At 44.3% G+C, this 27863-nt stretch overlaps 1 protein-coding gene across 1 annotated transcript in view; it reads left to right on the top strand.

Annotated features, from left to right (window-relative positions):
- Nucleotides 1-27375, top strand: part of LOC124775822 (lactosylceramide 4-alpha-galactosyltransferase-like) — a 417784-nt gene extending 390409 nt beyond the window's left edge. The window contains exon 3 of the mRNA XM_047250654.1: nucleotides 22130-27375. Within this exon, the coding sequence (XP_047106610.1) occupies nucleotides 22130-22399 (270 nt within the window). The 3' untranslated portion in view covers nucleotides 22400-27375. The remainder of the gene's footprint in view (nucleotides 1-22129) is intronic.
- Nucleotides 27376-27863: the final 488 nt, after the last annotated feature.

Below are 27863 nucleotides of genomic sequence, written 5' to 3'. Positions count from 1 at the left end.
CTCCGTGCATTACACGTTTGCACACCACCACTCGTCTCCTGCGTTGCTGGGCTCACTGCTTCCACTGACATCGAATCAATTCATTTCTTCCTCCCACCAGGCTGCACACCAAAAGAACCCGTCTTTTCGAATTTCCGAATCATTTCTTCAGACCCACGGCAGTCATCGGACCAACACTTTTTTTCAAACCTTTCAGTGTCCGGAACTTCTGCAGAGCGACGTGTCACAGTCATCGATCTTGTAATACAGTTTTACAAGCAGAGCGCGATCCTGCATTGAGGCAGTCATGCCAAACGTCGCAGACGCAAAAGGAGGAAAAGCCGTGTATTGTGTTTATACCAACTTCAATGGCTCGTGCGCATGACAGTTGTTTTCATTTACGTACTCTGGCACAGACAGCGCCATCTATTAATTAGTTTTCACACTATAGTTTTTCTAGTGCCACACGTTTTCCCCCTTCTCCGATAACATTCCGTTCCACTTTGACATGATTCTGACCAGTGACGTTATTTCTACAGCGTTTGGAAGTTTAATTGTAATCACCCTGTATGTAGACTTGTTTCGACGGAAGAATATAAGAGCACAATAGAGCTCCTGTTCGTTCGTATTTTCATGTGAGTTTCTGTGTTCTCGCTCCTTTGCAGCAACTGTACCCGTATTTGGAGAACAGTCCTTCCTTTCATAACAGCTTTGGCTTTAGTCGAAGCAGCTGTGTCGTTTCCCTTGTAGTGGAAAGTGCTCCAAAGTGATCTGCGTTTTCTGCAAAAGCGAGAAAAGATATGTGAGAGATTTTTGCGGACAAGTTGAGCAATTGTAAAATTGCCTGGCATGTCAGATGGAGAAAGAAGTAATTGGCGATATTGTTGTCGAGTTTCTGTCGAGTCCGAACAATGTTGAAGGTTACCATTCTAAGCTTAAAGGAAAGTGCCCCACTTTTTCCAAAAATCATACAGACTCTGTTGCTACAGTGCTTGAAAGATAAGATGATTAAGGTCCATTTTAAATTTGTTTTGCAAACTCTGGTATCTGATTTCGGTTGCTATTATTTATCGATATTTATTAATACGTGCTGATCTGCACGCGCACACCAATGTTCTGTTTGTGTGTGCACGTGCATGTATAAAGGGTAGCTGTGTAATAAGATTTATAATTATATGTTTGCAGTAGATTCGGAAACAGAACGCAAACAAGCAAGCGAACTCCTTTGAAGTTCTAGAGATGATGAAAGCTATTAATTATTACACATTGTTACAAATAAACTAACATTATTTTTTATTTATTGTGGTAAGTACTACTGAAAGTTCATTTTTGTAAAAAAGTACCGCATAAATAAAAAAACTCAGCATAATAAAAAGAAAATCTAGGTGCAGTGCACATTTTCACTTTCATCTTTGCTGACTATTTGGGTCCCAAAAAATTACTGTCTTCTTGTTTCTTGTAATAATACGATGAGAGTCGAAGCAAAAGACAAAGGTATCAAAGAGTGCAAAATGGTTGCACCATCCATTAACGAGGGCAATTTCTGTTGATAAAATGCAGACTTTGTTGCTGGACATCGTGGAATTATTCCGATTCAGGCCCTACAGTTTCATGAAGCTCCGACAGGTAGCGCCGCTATACGTAGCCTTCAAAATAGCGTCTGTAGCGGAGGTGCGTTCCAAGCAGAGAACTGTCATTGAGTTTATTTTGGCGGAAATCCAGGACATCACATATATTCATGGATACTTGCAGAATGTCTACAGAGACCTTGCAGTGAACAAAAGCACGTTGAATTTTTCGGCGAGGTGTGTGTCATTGCAACAAGGTCGTGGAAAGCTGTGCGATCTCCCGCTTGCCGGCCGGCCGCACAAAGATGTAACTGCTGCAACTTTGGAACGTGCGGACACTCTCACTCGAGGAGATCGACGGATCAGTCAAACGCCTCGCTGTTCAACTGGACGTCCCTGTTGATAGTGCTGACATACTTGTCCACCAGTTGGGTATTCGGTTTGTGCCCGCTGTGTTCCTCACCTTCTAACAGCAGACCGTAAAGAGCACCGAAGGACCATTTGTGCGGAATTGCTTACGCGCTACGAAACTGATCGTGACAATTTTTTGTCGAACATCGTTACAGACTATGAAACACGCGTTCATCGCTTCGAACCGGAAACAAAACAGCAATCCACAGAGTGGTGACACACTACCTGTCCTCCGAAGAAAAAGTACACAGACGCACCCTCAGCCGGTAAAGCCATGGCGACGGTCATCTGAAGGGGTTATTCTGTTTTATGTCTTCCCTCATGGTACAGCGACCAACTCTGGAGTGTGTTGTGCTACCCTCAGGAAACTCAAGAGATGACTTCAGCATGTTCTTCGCCACAAAAATGCAAACGAACTTCTCCTCCTCCATGACAGCGTAAGGCCGCATACAAGTCTGTGCTCCAGAGAGGAGCTCACAATACTTCATTGGACTGTTTGCCACATCCACCCTACAGCCCGGATCTCGCACCTTCCGACTTCCATCAGTCTGGTCCAATGAGAGATGTACTCCACGGGAGATGCAGCCAAGATGTTGGCTCCGACGTAGAATGGTACCACACAGGCCCTTCAAGTAAGGTGGCGCAAGGCCGTCACATTGAACGGAGATTGTATTGAAAAACGGAGCTTTATAGCCAAAAGACTGGGGAACATTACGATGTATTGGAATCCTGAATAAATCCAATCTGATCTCGGAAAAAATGTGTTGCACTAAATATTGAGCGCCCCTTTTACATTTGTCTGACGGCTTTAGAACGTTGCTGATGGCTTTAGACCCACTAGGTGCTTTCTGGCATGTTCTATCAACAGTTTATATGCGTAGAAAAAGTTGCAGCAAGTGTAAAGGCATCACATTTTGTTACATGTTTGAACGTGCGTTGGCGTTGCTTGTCTCAGAATCCAAACTTTATGGCAATGGGCTTTTTCTATTAAGTCGTCGATAACGACATATTAAAAAACAAAGTAGTATAAAATAGTCTCACTTTTTTGTCACAGACACCCTTACTGTAACCAATTGTGGCAGGCTGTTATTCTGGAGCCTTCGGCTATCCTACTGTCAACCCAATAAAATTTGAGTTTCGAGTTGTTGGAAAGACGTGTGAAGCGCAACGTATTAGAACAGCATTTGTTATGTATAGACATCTACTGCAGTCGTGCGAAATGTGGCCACAGTTTGTGATCCACCCGTTATCGAAAGCACAAAAGGGGTCAACACTAATATTTTCTGCGTAATGAAAAATTGTTCAGTTAATGGCAGGTTACTTTTTCGGTGAATAATAGCCGCTTCTGGGAAGCTCGATCACGAAACAAAAGGGTAGACAGAAACATTCAGAAAGGAAACACTGTTGGATTTGTTTCCGTAATAGGGCTGTACGACGTGAAGAACTGCCTGACGTGCATGCATCCCGCGAAGCACTTGCGTCTTTCGTGTCGAGGATAGAGCAGGGGAACGGAGAAAAATTCAATTGACGTACATTGAAAACGGAAGATAGTGGCGTCGAATGCTCAGAGCCGTACGAAAATGTGATCCAGGGTATAAATGTTTCATTCCAAAAACAATGGTATGAGCCACAAGCATGAAAAACTGTGCATGTTACCACGAGAGACATTCGAATGATAACCTAAGGAGAGCTCTTTCGTCGTGCTACGAAACAAAATCTCGATATAATCGAACCAAAAACATACCGAAAACAACAAAATATTGCCAACCACTTAATGTTTACTTCTTTAGGTAATATAATCTGTAAATGAGAAGGATCAACGATTTCAAAAGACAACAATGTGAAAAAGCACAAGTAAAGTCACACGGTCGTCATTTCATCGTCGGACTTCACTCTAGCTGTACTATCAACTTTCTGCATCGAAGTACAAACCCGTATTACAGTAAAGCCGTCTTCTCACGAGACGTGAAAACTGGAGGCTGGTGACGTCACAGCGCGGAATTCGACGTCCAGCTACTCTACAAAGCGTGAAATGAGGAATCTGGCAAGTCAGATTTTTGCCTGGTGGAGAGGTATGTGGCCAATGAGATGCGACATCATTTTACGTCACAAGCAGAAGAAGGAGCTGCCTAATAGTATGGAGCTAAATCCGTATGTTGCAGTTTTTTATTATTATAGAGTACATAGTATGAATGTAAGCTGTTGCAAAGCAGCAGAAAATTGAGGATCTCTTGAAAATGCGTCGATTTAGGGATTACATAGTGTACAGAATTATGGAGGTGTATCTATCATGTCTAACCCGTACCATTGTCGAGAGCGTCTGTTTTGTAAATGGTTCCGTGTCTTTCTTATTAATTTAACTGAAGTATTATCTGCAATAGTGGATGCTATTTGTTACGAGGGCTATCCACAAAGTACATTACGTTTTGGAATTAAAAATAAATAAAGTATTGGAATTTTTTTTATTATATACAGATGAAAGCCACACTTAAATACTACTTTTCTACATAGTTGCCATTTAAATTAAGGCACTTATCGTAGCGATGGACGAGCTTGGAAATTCCTTCGTCGTAAAATTCGGCCGCCTGCGCCTTCAACCACGTGGTTAATCAGTAACCCGGAAGAAATACGATTTTTGTGGATTTCCTGGAAAGAGGCACTACAATAAACTCTCAAAGGTATTGCCAAACTCTGCACAACCTCAGAAGAGCCATACAAAACAAGCGCAGGGGAAGAAAGTTGGACTCAAAGATCTTGCTGATTCACGACAACGCCCTGGCCCACAAGGCAAATGCCACTCGTGAAGTTCTCGAATCTTTTAAGTGGGAGTTGTTTCCTCATCCGCCGTACAGTCCCGACCTGGCACCGAGCGACTTCCACTTATTCCCAGCAATGAAGAAGTGGTTGGCTATGCAGCGTTTTGATGACGACGCACAGCTTCAAGAAGAGGTAACCACGTGGTTGAAGACGCAGGCGGCCGAATTTTACGACGAAGGAATTTCCAAGCTCGTCCATCGCTACGATAAGTGCCTTAATTTAAATGGCAACTATGTAGAAAAGTAGTATTGAAGTGTGGCTTTCATCTGTATATAATAAAAAAATTTCCAATACTTTATTTACTTTTAATTCCAAAACGTAATGTACTTTGTGGATATCCCTCGTATAACAATTCATTTGCTGCAATTCTTGTTGCATAGGCCAGCGACTGGAGTGTCACCAGTGGCCAGAAATTTTAACGTGACTGCCAGTCATATAGTAAACACAAGTTACAACCATATGACTCGTGGTTTTATGGACTGCCTCATGTTTGTATCTTGCAAGTAAATAAATATCTTTTTCAATTATGGTGAGCAGCTTCGAAAAAGTATCCTTCCATTCAAACGAAATTACGAAATGAATCACGAGTTTGAGATCTGAGTTATGAAGTACGTAATTTCAGAGCTATGGTAGTCAACAAAATATCGAGAATATGGATATTATCTATGTGTATAATGACATCAGACATTATATTTTAAATATATTCAATTTAAAACGGAAAATGAGATAGAGATTCAATATAGCTAACGAATAACTTCCACTGTTACGTATGTCAGATCGTTGTACAGCATTACGTAATGCTCCTTGTCCAGCAGTTCGCCGTTCGAACAGTCGACGGGCCCAGAATCTTATTTGCAATTTTCTCCGCTCGTCTTCGCTGAGTTAACAAAGCTATTTTACGTGCGTCTATTTTCGTAAAGAAACTGTACCGTTTACGCGCCAGATGCAACCGGGGTCTGTCGCTGGAGAGCGCTGAGGTCGCAAATCAGGATGAGGTTATATTCGAAAGTTATTTCGAAAATCGAAGTCTCTCATGACTGACACACGGCAAGTGTACACAATGTTGCCAATCTACATTTGGTTGAATTTCAAAAAAATAAAGGCATTCTAGGGTCACGTCACCAATTTCGACACACTCTCAAGTGACGTTTGGCGTCCACACAAAATGTGTTTAAAGACGTAACTGTCCCTACCAGTTTAAGGAACATGATGTCACAAAATGCTGTATAGAATGTATACAATAATATAATTACGCGGCCTGAAGGCTAACTCTTTCTTCTTTTCATTTACATTAACTTGCAAAAATTTTTCTGTTGCCTATGAAACCAGTTTAAATGTCTATTGGTGTGGGACAAGCTACACCACACTACTTTTACATTTGGAAACCAGTCTGCGAAAACATTCATGATATTTAAAAGATGGAAAATTTGTGTATAAAATATCTCATCATAAAGGGACTTTCATATTGATTCCAAAACTCTATCCCGAACTTGTAATATTTTCAAAGTTATGGAGAATTTAATATTCCCATTCTTATTTTAGTAACATTGATTTGGCTGATGTGTTTGAATTACAGTCATAAGTGTAAATTATAATGTTTTATCCTCTAGCATCCGTTGAATAAATGTTTACATTTTGACAGGGTCATTTAACTAAATGTGAATATTTCGCAACAGCTTCCTTTGCCTGTAACCAATGCAATTTTCAAATTACAAAAATTAATTCGTCCTTATGAAACCTATTAACCTGCGTTGTTCTTTAGTTTGCTATCGATCCTCAGTACACGGTGTAAAAATATGGGGTAACGTTTGAAAGGTGTTTCAACATTTCAAATACGGATTTCAACGTGAATTCTATAGCGCAATTTTGGAAGAATTGTATTCTGTCAGTGGAATTAATAAGCGATCAGCAATATTGTACTTACGTCATATTATTTCTTATATATAAAAAACGAAAATCACGTCTGTTTACGAAGTGTATGTGAAGTAATATGACTCAAAAGGAACTTGTGACCACCGACAGCAGTGCCTCAGGTTACCCAAAATAAAGGTTTATATAATCACCAGATTTTGATGGTTTTGAAATGTAGTGATTGGACAAAAATACGGAAAAACCAAAATCACAACACGTTACCACGCCGAAGACGCTGTTAAAAAACCAGTTGGCAGTCAAAATTCTAGTCGTCTTGGAATGGATTAATAAGGTCTTCTATGGTTTTCAAAGGAACGATGCTGGAAATCGATAGCGATCAGGCACCTTTCTCTCCAAAGTAGATCACAAATAATCAGTGATTAATATTGATATGAGGTAACTGTGGTTGACAGAGGAGATGCGACAGTTCATTCCCGTGCTCGAAAAACCAGTCCTGGACAATGCGAATTGTTTAAACAGGCGCCGTGTCGTCTTGGAAGACAGCATCACCGTTGCCCGAAAAGTATTATACACTACTGGCCATTGAAATTGCTACACCAAGAAGAAATTCAGTTGATAAATGGGTATTCATTGGACAAATATATTTTACTAGAACTCACATGTGATTACATTTTCACGCAATTTGGGTGCATAGATCCTGAGAAAGTGGTACCCAGAACAACCACCTCTGGCCGTAATAACGGCCTTGATACGCCTGGGCATTGAGTCAAACAGAGCTTGGATGGCGTGCGCATGTACAGCTGCCCATGTAGTTTCAACACGATACCACAGTTCATCAAGAGTAGAGACTGGCATACTGTGACGAGCCAGGTGCTCGGTCACCATTGACCAGATGTTTTCAATTGATGAGAGATCTGGAGAATGTGCTGGCCAGGCCAGCAGTCGAACATTTTCTGTATCCAGAAAGGCCCGTACAGGGCCCCGCAACATGCGGTTGTGCATTATGCTGCTGAAATGTAGGGTTTCGCAAGGATCGAATGAAGGGTAGAGCCACGGGTCGTAAAACATCTGAAATGTAACGTCCACTGTTCAAAGTGCCGTTAATGCGAACAAGAGGTGACCGAGACGTGTAACCAATGGCACCCCATACCATCACGACGGGTGATACGCCAGTATGGTGATGACGAATACACGCTTCCAATGTGCATTTTCTGCGATGTCGCCAAACACGGATGCGACCATCACGATGCTGTAACCAGAACCTGGATTCATCCGAAAAAATGACGTTTTGCCATTCGTGCACCCAGGTTCGTCGTTGAGTACACCATCGCAGGCGCTCCTGTCTGTGATGCAGCGTCAAGGGTAACCGCAGCCATGGTCTCCGAGCTGATAGTCCATGCTGCTGCAAACGTCGTCGAACTGTTCGTGCAGATGGTTGTTGTCTTGCAAACGTCCCCATCTGCTGACTCAGGGATCGAGACGTGGCTGCTCGATCCGTTACAGCCATGCGGATAAGATTCCTGTCATCTCGACTGCTAGTGATACGAGGCCGTTGGGATCCAGCACGGCGTTCCGTATTACCCCCTGGACCTACTGATTCCATATTCTGCTGACAGTAATTGAATTTCGACCAACGCGAGCAGCAATGTCGCGATACGATAAACCGCAATCGCGATAGGCTACAATCCGACATTTATCAAAGTCGGAAACGTGATGGTACGCATTTCTCCTCCTTAACGAGGTATCACAACAACGTTTCACCAGGCAACGCCGGTCAACTGCTGTTTGTGTATGAGAAATCGTTTGGAAACTTTCCTCATGTCAGGACGTTGTAGGAGTCGCCACCGGCGCCAATCTTGGGTGAATGCTCTGGAAAGCTAACCATTTGCATGTCACAGCATCTTCTTCCTGTCGGTTAAATTTCGCGTCTGTAGCACGTCATCTTCGTGGTTAGTAATTTTAATGGCTGGTAGTGTATCATGGGATGGAACTGATACAGCAGGATGTTCACATAGACCTTGGCAGTAATACGACCTTGCAGAGTAACCATGGATCACTGATGAGTGGTTTTGCAATTCCAGCTCGCCCTGCATTTCCCAGCTTACGGCGCGCCTTTCGTGTTGTTTTGATGGTGGCAGGGTTCGTGAGTGCGGCATTCAGTTCTGCGGTGACTTTTGCAGCTGTCGTCCTCGTATTTTTCGTCATAATCTTCTTCAAAGGCTGTCCGCGATGGACTTAGCGGATGACGTGTTACCGCTTCCCTGTAAGAGGTATAAAACTTCCATACGGAGCCTCTTGAAACACCAAACACCTCGGCTACCTTGGTTACGAAAGCAGCTACCACACGAGAGCCAACAATTTGCTCACATTCGAACTCCCTTATCGCCGATATAATTCCCTCACGACTACACAAAACACTGTTCTGCGAACGGCTGGCAGTTGCAACCTACAGGGTGTTTATAAATTACTTACACCAAAGTAACTTTGTGAAAAGGGTAAATAACTTAAAGAAATATTTGAGACAGTATTGAAAGCTGTATATCGTCAAGTTTTATTCCTCCCCGACATTGTTAGTTCCTGACCCCAGTCCGAATGTGTTATTTCGATAGTCAATATGGGATCGTGTAACGGTGCAAACCGTGCGCAGTGTTGTTCATTGTTTGGTGTATGCAAATCTGCTAGCACATTTCAGAGACGATTCAGGACTAAATATCGCAAACCACCACATCAGAGACTAGCTGTTAGTAATTAGGACAATCGTTTCACCGAAATTGGCTGAGAATCACATAGAACGCCGGATCGGTGTCGGCCAACAGTCTATGACGGATCAATTGAACAAGTTCGGCAGTGTTACACTAGTAGTCCGGGTAAATCAACGAGAAGTGCCAGTTTAGAATTGAATATGCCTAATGTTACAGTGCGGAAAGTATTACGAAAACGCCAGTCATTCAAACCCTACAAATTATAACTGTTGCAAGCTTTAACAGAAACTGACAAGGAAAAACGAGCTGAGTTTTGTGTAGAAATGTTTAACAAAATGCGGACTGAAGATGATTTTCTTGATAAAACTGTATTTAGTGTCGAAGCCGCCTCCCACACCTGTGGTAAAGTGAATCGACATAATGTTCGGGTATGGGTTCAGCGGAAACTACGTCACTTAATCGACCATGTACGGAACTTTAATTTTCGTTAATCCATTATGGACTGTGGGACAACGTCATAGTCGTAAAATCGGTATACACGAAAGGAGCCATATAACTGGATCCGAGAATCAAATCGTTATCCAGCAGCTCATGGTGGCCAGGCGACACAGTCTGTGTGGGGCCTGAAGATGGCATCAATGTAATGCCGAAACTGGTAGCACATAAGAAGTTTATAAAATAAATTTCTACAATACATACGGCTGTTGCTAAATTATTGCATCAAGAAATGTACGGAACTCGTCTAAGGTAAATGTTTTTTGTGCTATAAGCTGTAACAAGATTTGCGGTAATTCTTCAAACTTTCCCGGAGATCTGTCATAATCTGTCTTCTTTAGGATGACTGTGGAGTTCACCTTGTCTCACTCCACAGTCATACTAAAGAAGACAGATTATGACAGGAAAGAGCAACAACGTCTGAAGGACCCTGAATACAGACCAGTAGGAAATGATCCCACGGACAAAGTGGACAAAAAGACCAGGGCTCTGCTGAAGAAGACGGACCTGTCTGAACCCACCTAGGCTGTATGGACTCCCCAAAGTTCACAAGAATGGGATTCCTCTTCGACCTATTGTCAGCAATATCGGTGCTGCCACCTTTCCTATTGCAAAATACGCAAAGAAGATGCTGGCACCACATGTGGGCAAATGTGTGCACCACATTCGGAATTCAGAGGACTTCCTACAACGGCTGAGGCAACTACACATTGTGGACTCTGACATAATGGTCAGTTTCGATGTGGTATCTCTCTTCACACGAGTACCACTGAATGACTCACTCGATCTTATTGGAGAGAGGTTCAATGGAGCTCTCCTCGAATTATTCAGGCATGTACTAACCTCGACGTGCTTCCTATATGAGGGCCAATTTTATGAGCAAACGGAAAGGGTGGTAATGATCAGCCCTCTATCACCAGTGATTGCCAACCTATTAATGGAAAGATTTAAGGAGGAGGCACTTACATCAGCCACATATCAACCCAAGTGCTTTTTTTGATATGTGGATGACACCTTTGTCATTTGGCCCCATAGCAGGGAGAAGCTAGATGATTTTCTGAACCATCCGAACTCACACCACCCGAATATAACATTCACAATGGAACTGGAGAAGGATGGACAACTTCCATTTCTGGATGTATTAGTCAAGAGGAAGGCTGATGGCACTTTTGGGCACAGTGTGTACCGCAAACCGACACACACTGGCCTATACCGGCAAGCTAATACACTCCTGGAAATTGAAATAAGAACACCGTGAATTCATTGTCCCAGGAAGGGGAAACTTTATTGACACATTCCTGGGGTCAGATACATCACATGATCACACTGACAGAACCACAGGCACATAGACACAGGCAACAGAGCATGCACAATGTCGGCACTAGTACAGTGTATATCCACCTTTCGCAGCAATGCAGGCTGCTATTCTCCCATGGAGACGATCGTAGAGATGCTGGATGTAGTCCTGTGGAACGGCTTACCATGCCATTTCCACCTGGCGCCTCAGTTGGACCAGCGTTCGTGCTGGACGTGCAGACCGCGTGAGACGACGCTTCATCCAGTCCCAAACATGCTCAATGGGGGACAGATCCGGAGATCTTGCTGGCCAGCGTAGTTGACTTACACCTTCCAGAGCACGTTGGGTGGCACGGGATACATGCGGACGTGCATTGTCCTGTTGGAACAGCAAGTTCCCTTGCCGGTCTAGGAATGGTAGAACGATGGGTTCGATGACGGTTTGGATGTACCGTGCACTATTCAGTGTCCCCTCGACGATCACCAGTGGTGTACGGCCAGTGTAGGAGATCGCTCCCCACACCATGATGCCGGGTGTTGGCCCTGTGTGCCTCGGTCGTATGCAGTCCTGATTGTGGCGCTCACCTGCACGGCGCCAAACACGCATACGACCATCATTGGCACCAAGGCAGAAGTGACTCTCATCGCTGAAGACGACACGTCTCCATTCGTCCCTCCATTCACGCCTGTCGCGACACCACTGGAGGCGGGCTGCACGATGTTGGGGCGTGAGCGGAAGACGGCCTAACGGTGTGCGGGACCGTAGCCCAGCTTCATGGAGACGGTTGCGAATGGTCCTCGCCGATACCCCAGGAGCAACAGTGTCCCTAATTTGCTGGGAAGTGGCGGTGCGGTCCCCTACAGCACTGCGTAGGATCCTACGGTCTTGGCGTGCATCCGTGCGTCGCTGCGGTCCGGTCCCAGGTCGACGGGCACGTGCACCTTCCGCCGACCACTGGCGACAACATCGATGTACTGTGGAGACCTCACGCCCCACGTGTTGAGCAATTCGGCGGTACGTCCACCCGGCCTCCCGCATGCCCACTATACGCCCTCGCTCAAGTCCGTCCACTGCACATACGGTTCACGCCCACGCTGTCGCGGCATGCTACCAGTGTTAAAGACTGCGATGGAGCTCCGTATGCCACGGCAAACTGGCTGACACTGACGGCGGCGGTGCACAAATGCTGCGCAGCTAGCGCCATTCGACGGCCAACACCGCGGTTCCTGGTGTGTCCGCTGTGCCGTGCGTGTGATCATTGCTTGTACAGCCCTCTCGCAGTGTCCGGAGCAAGTATGGTGGGTCTGACACACCGGTGACAATGTGTTCTTTTTTACATTTGCAGGAGTGTAGTTGCCACCATCCAGCATAGAAGAAGGGAGTGCTCAAAACTCTAGTCCACAGAGTACGTACTCTGTCAGGCCCCGACAGTTTGGCGATGGAAATAGGACACTTACAGTCGGTGTTCAGTAATAATTGATTCTCATGTAGAGACATCCAGAAGGCACTTCGACCTGCCAGTCAACCATAGGATCCAGTAGAAGAACCAGAAGAGGCGAAGAGGGTGGTATATTTGCCATATGCTGGACCGATCTCTGCTAAGGACAGCAGAATTGTCATGAAACATGATATCAAGAGCGTATTTTGCCCACCCACTAAGATTGGGACAATGTTGGGGAATGTAAAGGATGACCTGGGCTTACGGAAGAGAGGCATTTACAACGTGCCAGGCGAGTGTGGGATGTCACACATCGGCCAGACGACCAGGACTGTGGACATCATCTATAAAGAAAACCAGAGGCACACCAGACTCAGACAGGCAGCCAAATCAGCCATAGCAGAACACTGTCTAGAGCTCGGTCACTCGATGAACTACAATGACGCCAAGATTGTCACAAAGACCCCTAGATATTGGGACAGAGTCATAAAACAGTCCATCGAGATCAAGATCACGGAGAATCTCATCAACCGTGACACTGGATACCAGCTCAACAAGGCCTAGGATCCGGATTTTGAACTTCTGAAAGCTCAACGCAAAACACATCGAGATTGCACAAGGAACAGGAGTGGGGACCGAGAAAACAGACACGAGACAGAACACCAGACACTACAGATTTGTCCTGACACTCCACGAGATGACGACCGCGACCCTAGAGGACGTTCAAGTCGGGCGCGGACGGCGGTCAGAACACCAGCGACCAGAGAGGACCATGGGAACCGGGCCTAGCGAGCGCGTAACGAGAACGAAACACTCGACGCGGCGCGGCCCAGTTAAGAAGCGCCCAGCAAGAAAATGGTTCAAATGGCTCTGAGCACTATGGGACTTAACAGCTGTGGTCATCAGTCCCCTAGAACTTAGAACTACTTAAACCTAACTAACCTAAGGACATCACACACATCCATGCCCGAGGCAGGATTCGAACCTGCGACCGTAGCAGTCGCGCGGTTCCGGACTGCGCGCCTAGAACCGCGAGACCACCGCGGCCGGCGCCCAGCAAGAAATAGAAGTGAAGACCAAGGAAACAGCAGGATACAGAGCACCAGACACTACAGATGACGACCGCGACTCCAGAGAGCGGCCGAGCAGGGCGCGGACGGTAGTGGGAACACCAGCGACCACAGAGGACCCTGGGAGCTGCGTCTGGCGGGCGCGGACCGCGGAGGGAACACCCAATACTGCGCGGACCGCCTAGGGAGTCTCCAGCACCTTACAGGCATTAATACTGGACTCGATCCGCCCAAGAAGACCAAGAAGTAAAAACTCGGAAGTTTTTCAACTGAAATGACAACTGAGTCAATACTGAGGTGCTAGACAAGACAGCCGCGAGGGCGGAGGATCGAGACAACGCGTACCAACGCAAATGGCTCGAGGTCTGGCAAAGGAAAGAGGCTGAACAACGCGAATTCCAGAGAGAGCTCGAAAGGAAAAGACAAGAACAAGAAGAACGATGCCAACGCCAGCCCTATCGCATCCACCGAAGATAGGCCTCCCCCGAGGCGCAAGATGGTGGGAACAACGCCGAAGCGCTGGGAAGATAAAACCAAACAACATAGCGCCTCCTCAGCGAAGCGCTGCGAGTAGCTAAGGGTGTCAACACCATCAGCTATGGCCGGGTTTTGCAGGTTTTCCTGAGGCCGTAAGGTGAATACCGGAGCTGTCCACCAAATTTCCTGCAAATAAATTCCCAATTGGGGGATATAAATACCCCTGCCTTTCCCCTCAGAAAAATAAATAAATGCAACCAAAACAGAATTACATACACCCCATGGCTGAATAGTGTTCAAACCCTAAGGCACTCAAACAGCCCACCTTCCTCCTTAAGAAGAAGGGCGCGGGATTAGCCGAGCGGTCTAGGGCGCTACAGTCATGGACTGTGCGGCTGGTCCCGGCGGAGGTGGGTGGGTGTGTGTGTTTGTCCTTAGGATAATTTAGGTTAAGTAGTGTGTAAGCTTAGGGACTGATGACCTTAGCAGTTAAGTCCCATAAGATTTCATACACATTTGTACATATTTAAGAGGAAGGAACTAAAGCAGCAAAAGAGAGAGACAGAGAGAGCGCAAGGACCATTCTTGGGTAGCACCTGAAGAAGACAGCGAGTTACACCGTCGAAATATCGTGAGAGAACGGCGCGAACATCCGGTAGGAGTCCAGGTTTTTCAAAATATCAAGATTTACGGTCTTCTATTTATTTCCGTGTCAACTGCGGCTGGCAGATCGTACCTGGGCATGCCTGAACATTGTCTAATGCCTCAGTTACAATAGGATATGGACACAGAATTTATTGCCAGCCAGACATTATCATCGTGAAGTTGCGTATCTCAATAGGAATGTGTTGGTCCTGATTGGAAGTGGTGGAACAATATCCTGCCCACCACGATCACCTGATTTAACCCCAGTGGACTGCTTTGTACGGGGTTACATTAAAGCCAGAGTGTTTGTTCCTCCGCTTCCGTGATACTTCGACGAGCTGCGAAAACGCATAACAAAAGCAGTTACCAACATACCTCAAGACAAGCAATAGGATTCGAAAGGAAACTTATTACAGATGTGACAAGCCTCACTGAACTTTTGTAAATAAAACTTGAAGATATACTGCATTCAGAGCCGTATCAAATATTTCTGTAAATTTTTTACCTTTTTCGCAATTAAAGGTTACTTTGTGTAACTAAGGAGCTGCTCGTTGTTATCATACTGGGGAAGGCTGCGAAATTTATCGATCGGATTTAACCTATGTAACAGAACGTAAGATCGTGTATGTCAGTAATTTTCGTGTATGTCAGTAATTTCTTTACGTGTAATGTTTTATGTAAATATAGCCTTTGACTGCGAGTTTAACGACTAAGAGACGGTTATCTTTGGACATGCGGAAAGGAGGTCGATCTTTGGGAGAGGTGGTTAAAGGACTTTGGAGAAAAAGCGTGGGCTAGAGGAGGTGGGAATACAGATGTGGTGTAAAACAATGTCTTATTGCATATTTTTGTAGAAGTGTTAAATGTGAATAAATGAATTAAATAGTGATTTGCAAAACTAATGTAACGTTTGCTCTCTAAAAATCAAAATACCACATCGCCCTACAAACCAGTTAGTCTCATCCAAACACAAAGAAAACCGCGGGAACATCGCAGTGGAATCACCTCTAGACTTCACGAAGGCAACAATGCAGCCATCGATATGAGTTAAGTACCAAACTGTTCGTACTTGTTAACGACCTCGGACTATAAATTTGAATCTCCTGTAGTACCTGAAGTCACCATGTGGACAAAGGAGTAGGACAACTTATATACAGTGGAAATCATAGGAAGAGGTCTGTTAAACCTAGACCTCAGGCTACGCTAGATGTCAGTCTGTCACCACGACAAAGATTTCAGGAGGGTGGGGGGGGGGGGGGGGGGGAGCAGTATCACACTCTAGCCAAACGTTTACATACTGTATCTTCTTTCCATTTCATAATCAACTACTCAATAACATCAAAAGCTTACTCCAAGATAAAATCTATACGCAGTTTATTATCCCCCACTCTCACACTTCCCGACAGTTTACCGCAACAAATTGTACTAAAAGCTGCGTTTTGTAGAGATCTTTAATGCAGTGTACATTAGCTTCGTTGCATGATTATAGTTTTCGAGTTTTTCATGTCTAAAATTCAGACTTTTAATGTTTTGTGCACTCAAACTGCGGTGTTTATGAGTTCGTGTGAGGAAACAGCTATGTTTCCATGACGTCAGGGGTTTATGCTGAGATCGGATGAGCAACCAACATGGAAATGTACAGCCTCAGCTGCTTTCTACATAGCTCGTTTAAAATTGTGTGTACATCCTCGTCTCTATTTACACTGTTTTTGTTCTTGATTCATGTTTACATCTAGTCTCAGCGCACAAAGTTCCTTCACTTTCATCCTAACCGCATGTTCTAGAATTTTACGTGATAAATTGTACGCTGAATTCATATTGTGTTGTTTTGGAACTCGTGGTGTGTTGCTGTTATTCGCCAGAAAGTAAAAACTCATTAAACTCATGCATAATACACTCGCACAAAGAAACTTGTTGATAGCACACGTTCCTGGCAATCAGGAAACAAGGAAAATAAGGAAGTCGTACATTTTTTGCGCAAGGGGTATATTTGGCGCAAGGAGTATATATCGTGCGCTTTTTCCTCTATCATTCATGAAATTCTCGCTGGATCGTGATACTTATGTTACCTTACTGTAGTCCGCTCTGACCAGACATTTGAAAGCGTACTGCAGCGGTGGATAGAATAGACAATGGCAGAAACAAAAAAACTATCTAAAGCAATACCAAAACAATAATACTAGACGTCGATTAAACACGCAGCAAAGCATAATAGAGATACCCAGAGACTGAGATTCGATAGTGAAGTTTCAGCAACGCTGTTCATTCCCTATTGATGTAAACAGTGGAACGTGAAAATGTGTGCTTGTTGGTGGGACACTCTTAGGCTGAAACACCAGAGCCTTCCGGTTGTCTGTAAGAGCTGTACCCCGAGGAAACCACGGCCCCAAACCTCAGCGACATAGAGCCAGTGGTGGTTGCTATATCAGAGCACAAGAGCACGTAAACATCCTAACTTTCGACGCCTTGCGGATTTATGGGTTACTTTTCTTTGAATGCTGTTAAACGTAACATAGATGCTGCAATCTGAAAGATACGCCACTTAAATCTACCTCGCTACTGCTCCTCTAGACTCCATGAAACTTGGCAACAGGGCCGAGAGCACACCTTCCGTTGTGCACGTTTTGAGGACCTTTTGCACATGTGCAACTCGCGTGATGTAATTGCCTTATGGGCCAATACGGATTTCAAAAATGGTTCAAATGGCTCTGAGCACTATGGGACTCAACATCTGAGCTCATCAGTCCCCTAGACTTAGAACTACTTAAACCTAACTAACCTAAGGACATCACACACATCTATGCCCGAGGCAGGATTCGAACCTGCGGCCGTAGCGCTTGCGTGGTCCCAGACTGAAGCGCCTAGAACCGCTTGGCCACAACGGCCGGCAATACGGATTTGATAAACAATATGCACAGTTCATGATGTGCACTGCTAGCCCTTGCCACTCAACTAGACGTTCGCATCAGTACCACTAGGTGGTAGCACACTTTGGCAGACTTTTATCACCATTGGCTCGCCATAAATCCTGCGAGATGATAGTATACTCCTCAGGTATGCTAATGCACTCACTATATACTGTAGTAAAATTAGATCTGACGTCAGTATATGTTAAATTAGTACCGACAGTAAACTTGTTTTGTGGGTTTCCGAATGAGCAGTAGAATGTTAAGTTATGAATTATATCATACAGTAATCCATTTGAGGCGCTGAGAATAATAAGACCCTAAAGCAAATCACCATCGATTGTGAGATTGTAGCGTTTATTCATGCTTCTGAAATCTGTTGATCTTATGGTGAGCCAGGTTTGTCTTTGCTGTAGGCCTAAATTGCATACATGATAATTCACGAATAGCTGTGATACAGTTAGTTGTTTAATGTGTGGGAATCGGCTCTCGTACGTTGAATCTATTTTAAATGCTAACAGAAAAGTAAAGCTGTGGGGACGGGTCGTGAGTCGTCCTTGCGTAGCTCAGCCAGTGGAGCTCTTGCCCGCGAAAGGCAAAGGTCCAGAGTCTCGGTCCGGCACACAGCTTTAGTCTGCCAGGAAGTTTCATATCACCGCGCACTCCACTGCGAAGTGAAAATCACATTCTGGGAACGGAAAAGTAAATTACCAGGAAAAGTTAGCCGCAAAGGAACAAAGGGCCTTCGGGAACACATCCTTTGATTGAGAGAGTGACGAAATCAAATAAGCGTGACTACAAGCGAACATTTGACAAGGGAGTGTACAGTTATCACGAGTTGTTGTGTGGGTGCTGATTTTCAGCCCTGAAGAGACTTCTTGAACTAATGCATCTCTTAGGGATCCTGAAAAAATGGAAAAAAAACTAAAATTTCCACGTTCGCAAAAATGCCGAATCGAGAGTTGCAAAAGCTTACACATTATTTAGTTATTGCTCTAGACTGTACTTATGTACAACACAACGAAATTCCAGAAAAGCAATTGTTTCTATTGTCAGCTAAGTTATGCATCTTATTATTATTAGCAGTGGCTGTAGTTGTATAAATTTGTTGATAAGCATAACTGATGGACAGGAGATGCTGTTAATTTCACTCTCAAATTTGTCTGAACCCTAAAATTTGTGAATGAATACCCACCAGCCGCAGCTGCATTGAGCTAAGCGGTATTTGAAGGCCTTGCCTTAATAGCAGCTACTGCCTCTTCGAAAACCATCATTACATATCAACAGTTCCAGAAACGTTGATCGGCATTGTTTAAAGCCGTGCGGGAAATATGCGAAATGCGTTCTGATAATTTAAATTCTGTAATACATTATTGAGAATTTTTTTTAATACACGAGGGTTGCCCAGAAAGTAATGCACCGCATTTTTCTTCAACAATTCTTTATTGATCATAATGAGAATTACACGCGCGAAAGACTGGTGTTTTATCTACACACCCTATTTTTCCATGTAATCTCCATCCCGTTCTGTGGCCTTCCTCCAGCACGAAACCTGTCACACCAGTCTTTGTCTCACTGTGCGAATCACCTCCTCAGTGTCCTCAAAATGTCTTCCACGAATGGCTTCCTTTAATGACCCAAACAAGTGGGAGTCCGAGGTGGTAGGTCAGGTGTGTCAACAGTGGATGGTCTCCCCGACCGCTGCAAATCTTGGAGCTCCGCCGAACCGCCTTCTGATGACATCACGTTCCGTGCCCAGCGACTAATTATGTCAACAGCAGATGCTCCATACACTTTGCACAAGCGTTTGTGAATATTCCCCACAGTTTCTTTCTCTGAAGTGAGAAATTCAATGGCGGCACGTTGCTTGGAACGTAGATCACCTACAGACGCCATTTTGAAACTGTCCTGCAGCTACGCTATTTGTCGGAAGTGATGGAAACTTGGCGCGCTCACTCAAGAGACTTCAAACAATATGTATGTAACGTTTCGCATTCGTAGCACCGTTTTCGGCTGAGGGAAAAAAATGCGGTACATTACTTTCGTACGGTCGCAGGTTCGAATCCTGCCTCGGGCATGGATGTGTGTTATGTCCTTAGGTTAGTTAGGTTTAACTAGTTCTAAGTTCTAGGGGACAATGACCTGAGAAGTTGAGTCCCATAGTGCTCAGGGCCATTTGAACCATTACTTTCGGGGCAACCGTCGCATATTTTGTGAGGGCTCTCACAGCCTTTAATTTTTTTTTCCTTTATTGTCATTTGGATACCTTACAAACAAGGAAGGCCAGCAGCGGCCATAGAAAAGACATACAGTACAAAAGGAATACAGAAAAACAAACATATATGGAGGGCAAAACTTGGAGACAAACATAATAAAATAAACGAAGTCGTTCACTGACGCACTGAGTGGAAAAAAAAGTTCAACACTGCACACAATTGGGGAATACAGAATGTCACACGTGAACGGAGGAGCTCGGATGCAGAGACACTGACGCACTGACGGGACGATAAAAACGAGCACTGCGGCGACGATCACCGGTGAACGAAGACGCACTGTTCACACAAAAAATCCGGGGACCTGCCAGTGGGAAGAGGTGAGGGTAGGAGGGAGAGGAGGTTGATGCCAATGGGAGAGGAGAAGGGAGGGGGAGGGGAGAAGGAAGGGGGGATGTGTTGAAGCCTGGGGAGTGGCGGAGGGGAGGGAGGGAGGAAGAGAGAAGGGAGAGAAGGGAGAGGGGGTGCCCTGGGGGAAAAACACAGGGGGAGGAAGGGGAGGATCAAAGTTGGTAGGAGGGGTAGATGGAGGGGATGAGGGCATCATCAGAGAGGGGGAGTTGGTGGGGTACGGAGTGTGGAGAGATGGAGAGTGGGTGGGATGTGGGAGTACAGGCTTGGCAGCAGACGGAGGTGGGAAAGGATGGGAGAGACAAGTGGGTGAGGGGGATCAAGTTTGTGGGAGGTGTAAAGGATCCGCATCTGCTCGAGGAAAAGGAGGAGGTGTGGGAACGGAATTAAGTCGTAGAGGATCCGCGTGGGAGAGTGGAGTCGGATGCGATAGGCGAGGCAGAGTGCATGGCGTTCCAGGATTTGAAGGGATTTGTAGAAGGTAGGACGGGCGGCGATTCAGGAGGGATTGGCATAACAGGGGGTAGGGCGGATGAGGGATTTGTAGGTGTGGAGGACGGTGGAGGGGTCCAGACCCCACTTGCGGCGAGAAAGGAGCTTGAGGAGACAGAGTCGGGAGCGTGCCTTGGCTTGGATTGTCTGGAGATGGGGGGTCCAGGAGAGGCGACAGTCGAGGGTGACGCCAAGGTACTTGAGGGTGGGGGTGAGGTTGATAGGACGGCCATAGAGATTGAGATAAGCCTTTAATTTTTTTTTCTTTATTGTGATTTTAAAACCCGTAGAACAGGTAGGCTGGCAGCAGCACAATACGCCGCTCTTCAGCCAAAGATAGTACAATGATAGAAACAGAGGAGACACGTGAGTTGGAACAAAACAGCGGGGAAAAAACCTTAGACACATGAACATAAAAAAACATGAAGCCGTTTACACTCGATGACAATCCACATTACAAACTATTGACACAAAGCACAAACACTGAAGATGTCGATGGCACTGGTGAACGGCGGAGTGTGACGGTGAACACTGAACACTAAACATGACGGCACACGCGAGACGCTTATGGCGATGATCTCCAGCGTGTGAATGTCCACTTAGCGTGTGCGAGTCCGGGAACCTGCCGAGAGGGGAATAAGGGTGAGGTGGGGGAGAGGGGAGAACAAGGATGCCAATGGCTGAGGAGATGGGGGGAGGAGGAGAGGGACAGGGGAGGGGAAGCCCAGGCGAGGAGTGGGGAGAAATGGAGGAGGGAGGGAAGAGGGAGAGAAGGGAGGGAGGGTGCCCATAGGAGCAAACACGGGAAGAGGGTGGAAGGATCAAAGTTGGTAGGAGGGGTAGATGGAGGGGAGGAGAACATCATCAGGGAGAGGGAGCTGGCGGAAGCCACCTTGGGAGAGGGTAAGGAGGGTGGAGAGATGGAGACCGGGTGGGACGTGGGAATACAGGCGCGGCAGCGGGCGGGGGCGGGACAGGATGGGCGAGACAAGCGGGTGAGGAGGATCGAGTTTGCAGGAGGTGTACAGGATCCGTATCCATTCAAGGAAAAGGAGGAGGTGGGGGAACGGAATGAGATCGTACAGGATCCGCGTGGGGGAGAGGAGACGGATGCGATAGGCGAGGCGGAGAGCATGGCGTTCAAGGATTTGAAGGGATTTAAGGGCTTTAATTACGAGCCGCGCCCGATATAGCTAATTTATAAGCAGCCTGTACTGGGCACACTACACAGGTGCCGTCCATACTTTCGTTCAATACTGTGTATGTTCTGTTTCTTTTTCAGATATTTACGAGCTGTTGGGCACAAAACCTAGTGACGGTGTACTGTTGTCGGCAGGTGCGGGAGATGACGCGGCAGGCGTGCGGCGGCTTCACGGTGCACCCGCCGTCCGCCTTCTACCCGATCCCGTGGCGCGAGTGGCGCCTCTATTTCGAGGAGCGGCACTCGAACCGCACGATGGCGCGCCTGCGCAGAAGCTACGCCATCCACGTGTGGAACAAGTTCAGCCAGGCGCGCAACGTGACCGTGGGCTCGCGGCAGCCCTACGGCCTGATCGCGGAGCGCTTCTGCCCCAGGGTGTACGCCGCCAGCGGAAAATTCTTCTAGCACCCGCCTCGCCAGCTGCCTTTCTTCTGCCCGCCCCCGTGGCACACGGTGGCCACTGTACATATCTCCGTCTCACCCGAGGACTTTCACCACCCCCCTTATCTCGAGGACTCTGTTGACCGACGTCGACAGCCTTCCGACCACAGCAACACTCATACGCAGCGCACTCCGTGAAACATTCCTCGTTTGTTCTCGCCTGCACTACGGCTGGGCGGACCTCCGCAGACTATTCCCTCACTCTTTGACCAGTGCCCCGATCACTACTCAGGTTACCAGACGCATATCACTACACGTCACGGGCGTCTCATACACGACCGCCTTATTCCTCCACACTTTTCACTTCCCGAAAAAAACATGTGGAAAGTATTATTTTTTCCAGCTGTGTTTGAAATGTGCGTCTTTCTCAGAAGTAAATCACGTTGTGAAAGGTCTTTGGACTGAACTGAGTGACTGTGTGCGTGTGCGTCGACTGTGCGAGAAACAGCATTAGTTTCAGTGTGATTCATCTTCGTGGATGGGACCTTAGGGACCATCACCAGTATTTCGTTAACATACTGTTAATAAATGATCCATTCAGCTGTTCTATTGTGGTGTTTTAATTCACATGCTCGATTTCGAAATCATGCGATTTCGCTACAAGCGAAAAATGTAACAATCGCGGATATAAACTTCCTACAGCACGCCAAAATACAGTCTCTTCACAGTTATCTGCATCCAAAAAATGTGATTACGTAGTCATATCACTACATTCACACGTAAGTCGGATCCACAAATACTTTTACCTGTGGTGCTCTTAATTTCCCCTCTCACACGAGCTTATGGTGCATACATTTACTTAAAATTAAAATAAATAATTCATTTTGCCGTTACACGTATAAGTGATGACGCATTGTAGTGATTTTATGTCCACTGTGTTCATGATCATCTTTATAGCACGTCTGGTAATGAAACTGTACAAGTTAGACGTCAACCACCACAAAATAGCTGAATAGACCATCCAATAACAGTATATTAAAGACAGCACTGTACTATACTCTGTAGAGGACAATTTTAGCCGCGAAACCAAGTGTACTGTAATGTCTAATTCACGCAAATATTACTGACTTGTTACTGTTGTAATTTTTCACATAAATTTGTTAGCTTCCTTTCTAAACTTGGGAGCACTTTTATAAGGATATCGCCAATGTTGACGAAACCTGTTCCTTCTAATAGTACAATGTTAGAGTGCGCCTTTCGTTTGCCTTAACAATATGGCCAGCGAAAGACTCTTTCCGTAAACATATATAATATTTTCATTATTGTTTAAAACACCCTTATTTGACTGTGAATTGCGCTGTACTTCTACACCACTCATTGTTAGGAATTCCAAGAAAGTGAAAGCCAAAACAATATTAGATACTTTTAAAATGGTTGTCAGCCACTAAATTTATAAAATTTTGAAATCATTTCACCCTTTATTACCGTTAGTAGTTTTCGAAATAAGATAATTAATCTTCAGATTTGTGCAGTACGTTTATGAGCATAATAAACTTCCCCGTATAGTTTGTTGTATGATTTTCAGTGAGATGGAGCACTACAGTAAAAACAGTTTTAAATGAAAAAGATAATGAGAAAGAATTTCGTAGCTACTCGCAAGAAAAAATCAGCGGAATGAATTCATGACTCGCGTACTTCTTTTGAAATCTCACTTTTATTTAGAGTAACAAAATATGATGTCAAGGCACTTTTTGTCGTATTTTCTGTTTCCAGCAGTATATCAACTCAATTTTTCTACCAAAATAAGGAATGAGCCACACCTTATACACAAAAGAACACCATGACCGCACGATATGTTTGCAAGTAAATAGATACCACACAGAGATGACAGAAAATGAGACAAATATTGTAGACATTTTGCTGCTATTAGCTGTTTAAAACATACCCGATTATATTAAATAGCCACAGTTACCTTTTTACGTCAGGTATTAACAAGGTTGCTTTAAAGCCGTTTTGTAAATCAGGTACGTGCCTCGGACGTGTTGCAAAGGTCTTACCTGCTCGCAAGATTCTTTACCGTCGAAGCCTCCTGGGTCGTGCTAGACCAGTCTTTGGAAGATCGTCTTGTCATCGCACATTGTTTTATAAACGTTTCTGAGTATAGTTTTTTCCATGTTTATGCGCTAATGGTGACTTCATTTTAACACCACTTATTCGTTATCTTATAAATGGTGATTCGTGACGATGTTACAGACTTTTAGAGATGATGGAGAAGGAAAAATGTATCAGCTGAGGTAAGGGACCCTGGTCAGGAAACGACCGTGTCAAAAGTTATGAGCGAAAATCGTTCTGATACCTCTGAAAGTGAATCTCTACTGCTGCAAGCTCTTTGTTTTCCATATTTTAAGAGGTGGTTGTATTGAGTCAAGCAATGTAGTAAACAAGAGCTTTGGGTGCATACTTTAAGAGCTATGAGCACTTGATCACCTTTGCTACTGTGCAACACGTCTTTTCTACTGAAGAAGTCCTCATAGCTCTTAAGGCAAACATTTTAGAGCCCATATCTGCTACACAGCTCTTTCTTATATTGATGAATACTACCTCCTCTAAAAACGTATAAAGCAAAGAGCTCGCAGTAAGAGGGCCACCGTCAGAGATATCAGGACGATTTTCGCTGATAACTCTCGACTCGGTCGTTTCAGGACCAGGTTCCTCAGATTGATACATTTTCTCTTCTCCATCATCCCTGAAAGTTTGTAGCATCATCACGGTATCATCCTGTAGATTTGTGGTACACAGGTTACTAGTACTACACCCTAAGTCTCTGAAGCTTAGCTCACCTGCTGTAACTAATGGGGTTTGCAGACTGTTTACTGCATGACACGTCGCACTCAAGACCAGTATTGTAAACTTATTTCATCATACCTTACTCAGGGTGGATTCTGGAAACAACACCGACGGATCACTGTATATGTCCTACTGATGTCTTTCCTCTGATCTTTAGTGAAAAATACTCAAGAGCCATATCAAAGCTGCCCTCTCGACTGCCATCTGCCGACGACATCAGCGGCAACTGTTACGAGGTCCAACGAAACTTTCACATTTTTATGAAGCCCTCAGTTTAAAGTGAGTCTGTTGCAGAGCGTGTGCACTGCTTTTGTACATGTTAGTTGCAGTATCAGTGCCCTGTAGCAGTAATGCCATTCATTTGATGAACTATTATTGTTTAGTCCAGCCTCAGTCGCCATATTTGAAAGAAAAGGGGTTAGAGTTAGAATATTATTTTTCTTCGCTAGCACATACATATTTTTACACTGACGTGCTTGCGTTGGCCGACCTCATTTCATTACCGAACTTAAATCGAGTGAAGCTACCTGTCTTCCACCACGTTCACAATGTTTGTCTGTATAACAATCATTCTTCTGTTATTTACATACGAAGGAGGCATACTTTCCTCCAGATGGTGGCCGATAATTCTTCTTGGCAGGCAAGTTCCCAGTTGATCTACGAGCGACATCAGACCTGCAGAAATATTTCGCTTGAGACGCATTGAGGAGCGAGAAGTTAGTACATCTACAGGTTTAAGAAGTTCTCAAAGGCGAAGTAAAACAATACTCGTAACACATCCTCTTTTCTCTACACTAAGTATCTAATCATGGTAAACTTCAGCGGACCATAAGCCTTTTGTGCACAATGACTTATTGCTGAACCACGAAACATTGTTTAAATTAATATTTTTTTTAAAAATTTGAAACGATGCACGGTATACAAGAAAAATTCCTAATGTGGGCCAGCATATGTTTTGAAAAAGAGTACCTCGCAGCACGTTCATATTTTTTGTCAGTGTACCCCTTTAAGATAGTTATTGCCAAAAGATTTACTGCGTCAGAACAGAGCTTTTAGGATGAGGGTGAAAAAATGGGCGCACGTGAATGCAACATGGAACAATATTCTCTGTACTATCTACTGTACATAAATGCAATACGTTGAATGAACTGCTGTTTTTGTTCTGTTCAGAATTCTCATATTTTCTCAGAATAATCGCTACTAAAATAAATTGAAATTTTGAAAATTCAATTTTCTGTAGTAATGCTATTTTCACATAGTTTTGATTTTCAAGTCTGGAGACCGACATTCGTAGTTGTAATCGTGGCTGGCACAGTTTGTCTTGAAGAAATGTACATTCACTGGTACGTAATCTGATTATGCTTGTGTACTTACAGAGACTAAATTTAATGCATCTTGTAAATTAAACTGTCCCTTTTGTCTCTTTGAAACACGTACAATTAGTTTTTAGGATCAGGTTCAGTTTTTTAAACTAACACTTTCTAGTAATCGCCATTTTTATTCTTCTTGCATTACGGAATGGAATTGGTTCTTTCTAAAATGTATGGGAAAAATTTTAAGTGCCAGCCTCGTAGATAAGGAGCTTATGAATACCATAGGCTGGTAAAAGCCTACAAACAAGGAATTTTTTGTAATAAAACTTTTAACCCATACAAATATTTCACTTAAACTAACAATAAGTTGGACTTTACTGTTGAACCGTTGCCGGTAATTTTTTAAAGTAGGTTGATACATTTGGTTTTCTAATATAATGACATAGTTCTGAATGGAATTTAAATTTTGCAAGCTAGACGATGTTATAATCATCTTGTCAAACTTTATTAATATAATGACCTTGTGTCTACTTCAACTTTTTCTATACATATCCAAGTCAAAAATCTTAAATTTTTTAAAAAAAGAATCTTGAAATAAAAAATGTTTTCTTCGTCACCAAACGCACTTAATAGTCTGTCGTATTCAGGAGATCGAGTGCAGAACTTGACAGATACTGTTCAAAGTGTGGAATTTAAATGGAATATTAAAGGTGTGGACCAGGAAACTTGATGGTGCTGGATATTACTGTTCTAAAGAATGAGTGGTTTGTTTTCTGTTTATGAGTTGTTATCGTGTATGTTTTTTATACTTTGAATAAATGTGGAGCTGAGTGATCGAAAGAAGAACTTTTTTTCCTTCCCACCTCACTGTCTGCTCATTACAAAACCTGCTGGGAATGGTCAACGAAAAGACGAAATGAGGTCTTGAAATGGGCATGACGTTAGAGAGTTTTATAACAAGCATCGAGGTTATAAGCTATTTTCCTGTCGAAGAGTCAAACATTTCATTTTATGAGCTATGTTAATTGGAAGACATTTCAACAATTTTGGTACTATGCTTTTCCTACTGAGACCATTATGGTAAATATTTGACAATTAAAATGAAAAATATGCATTCAGTCACAGCTGCGTAGCATAAACAGCAATAGTTTCATATTGCATAAACAGTTTATGAAATAAAATTTTTAGTGTGTACTTAATTTACAATCAGGTTTCAGCAGATGATGTGTGTAACATTTAAAACAATGGATCATATTCTCTAGGAGAAGGGCTCTGATCCATTTTCAGCGGGCTATTTTGAGCTTTCCATGATTTGCTATATTGTTCGA

Source organism: Schistocerca piceifrons, chromosome 2 (assembly GCF_021461385.2).
Source record: "Schistocerca piceifrons isolate TAMUIC-IGC-003096 chromosome 2, iqSchPice1.1, whole genome shotgun sequence".
NCBI classification, from domain to species: Eukaryota; Metazoa; Arthropoda; class Insecta; order Orthoptera; family Acrididae; genus Schistocerca; species Schistocerca piceifrons.
This window is presented reverse-complemented; position numbering and strand designations above follow the sequence as displayed.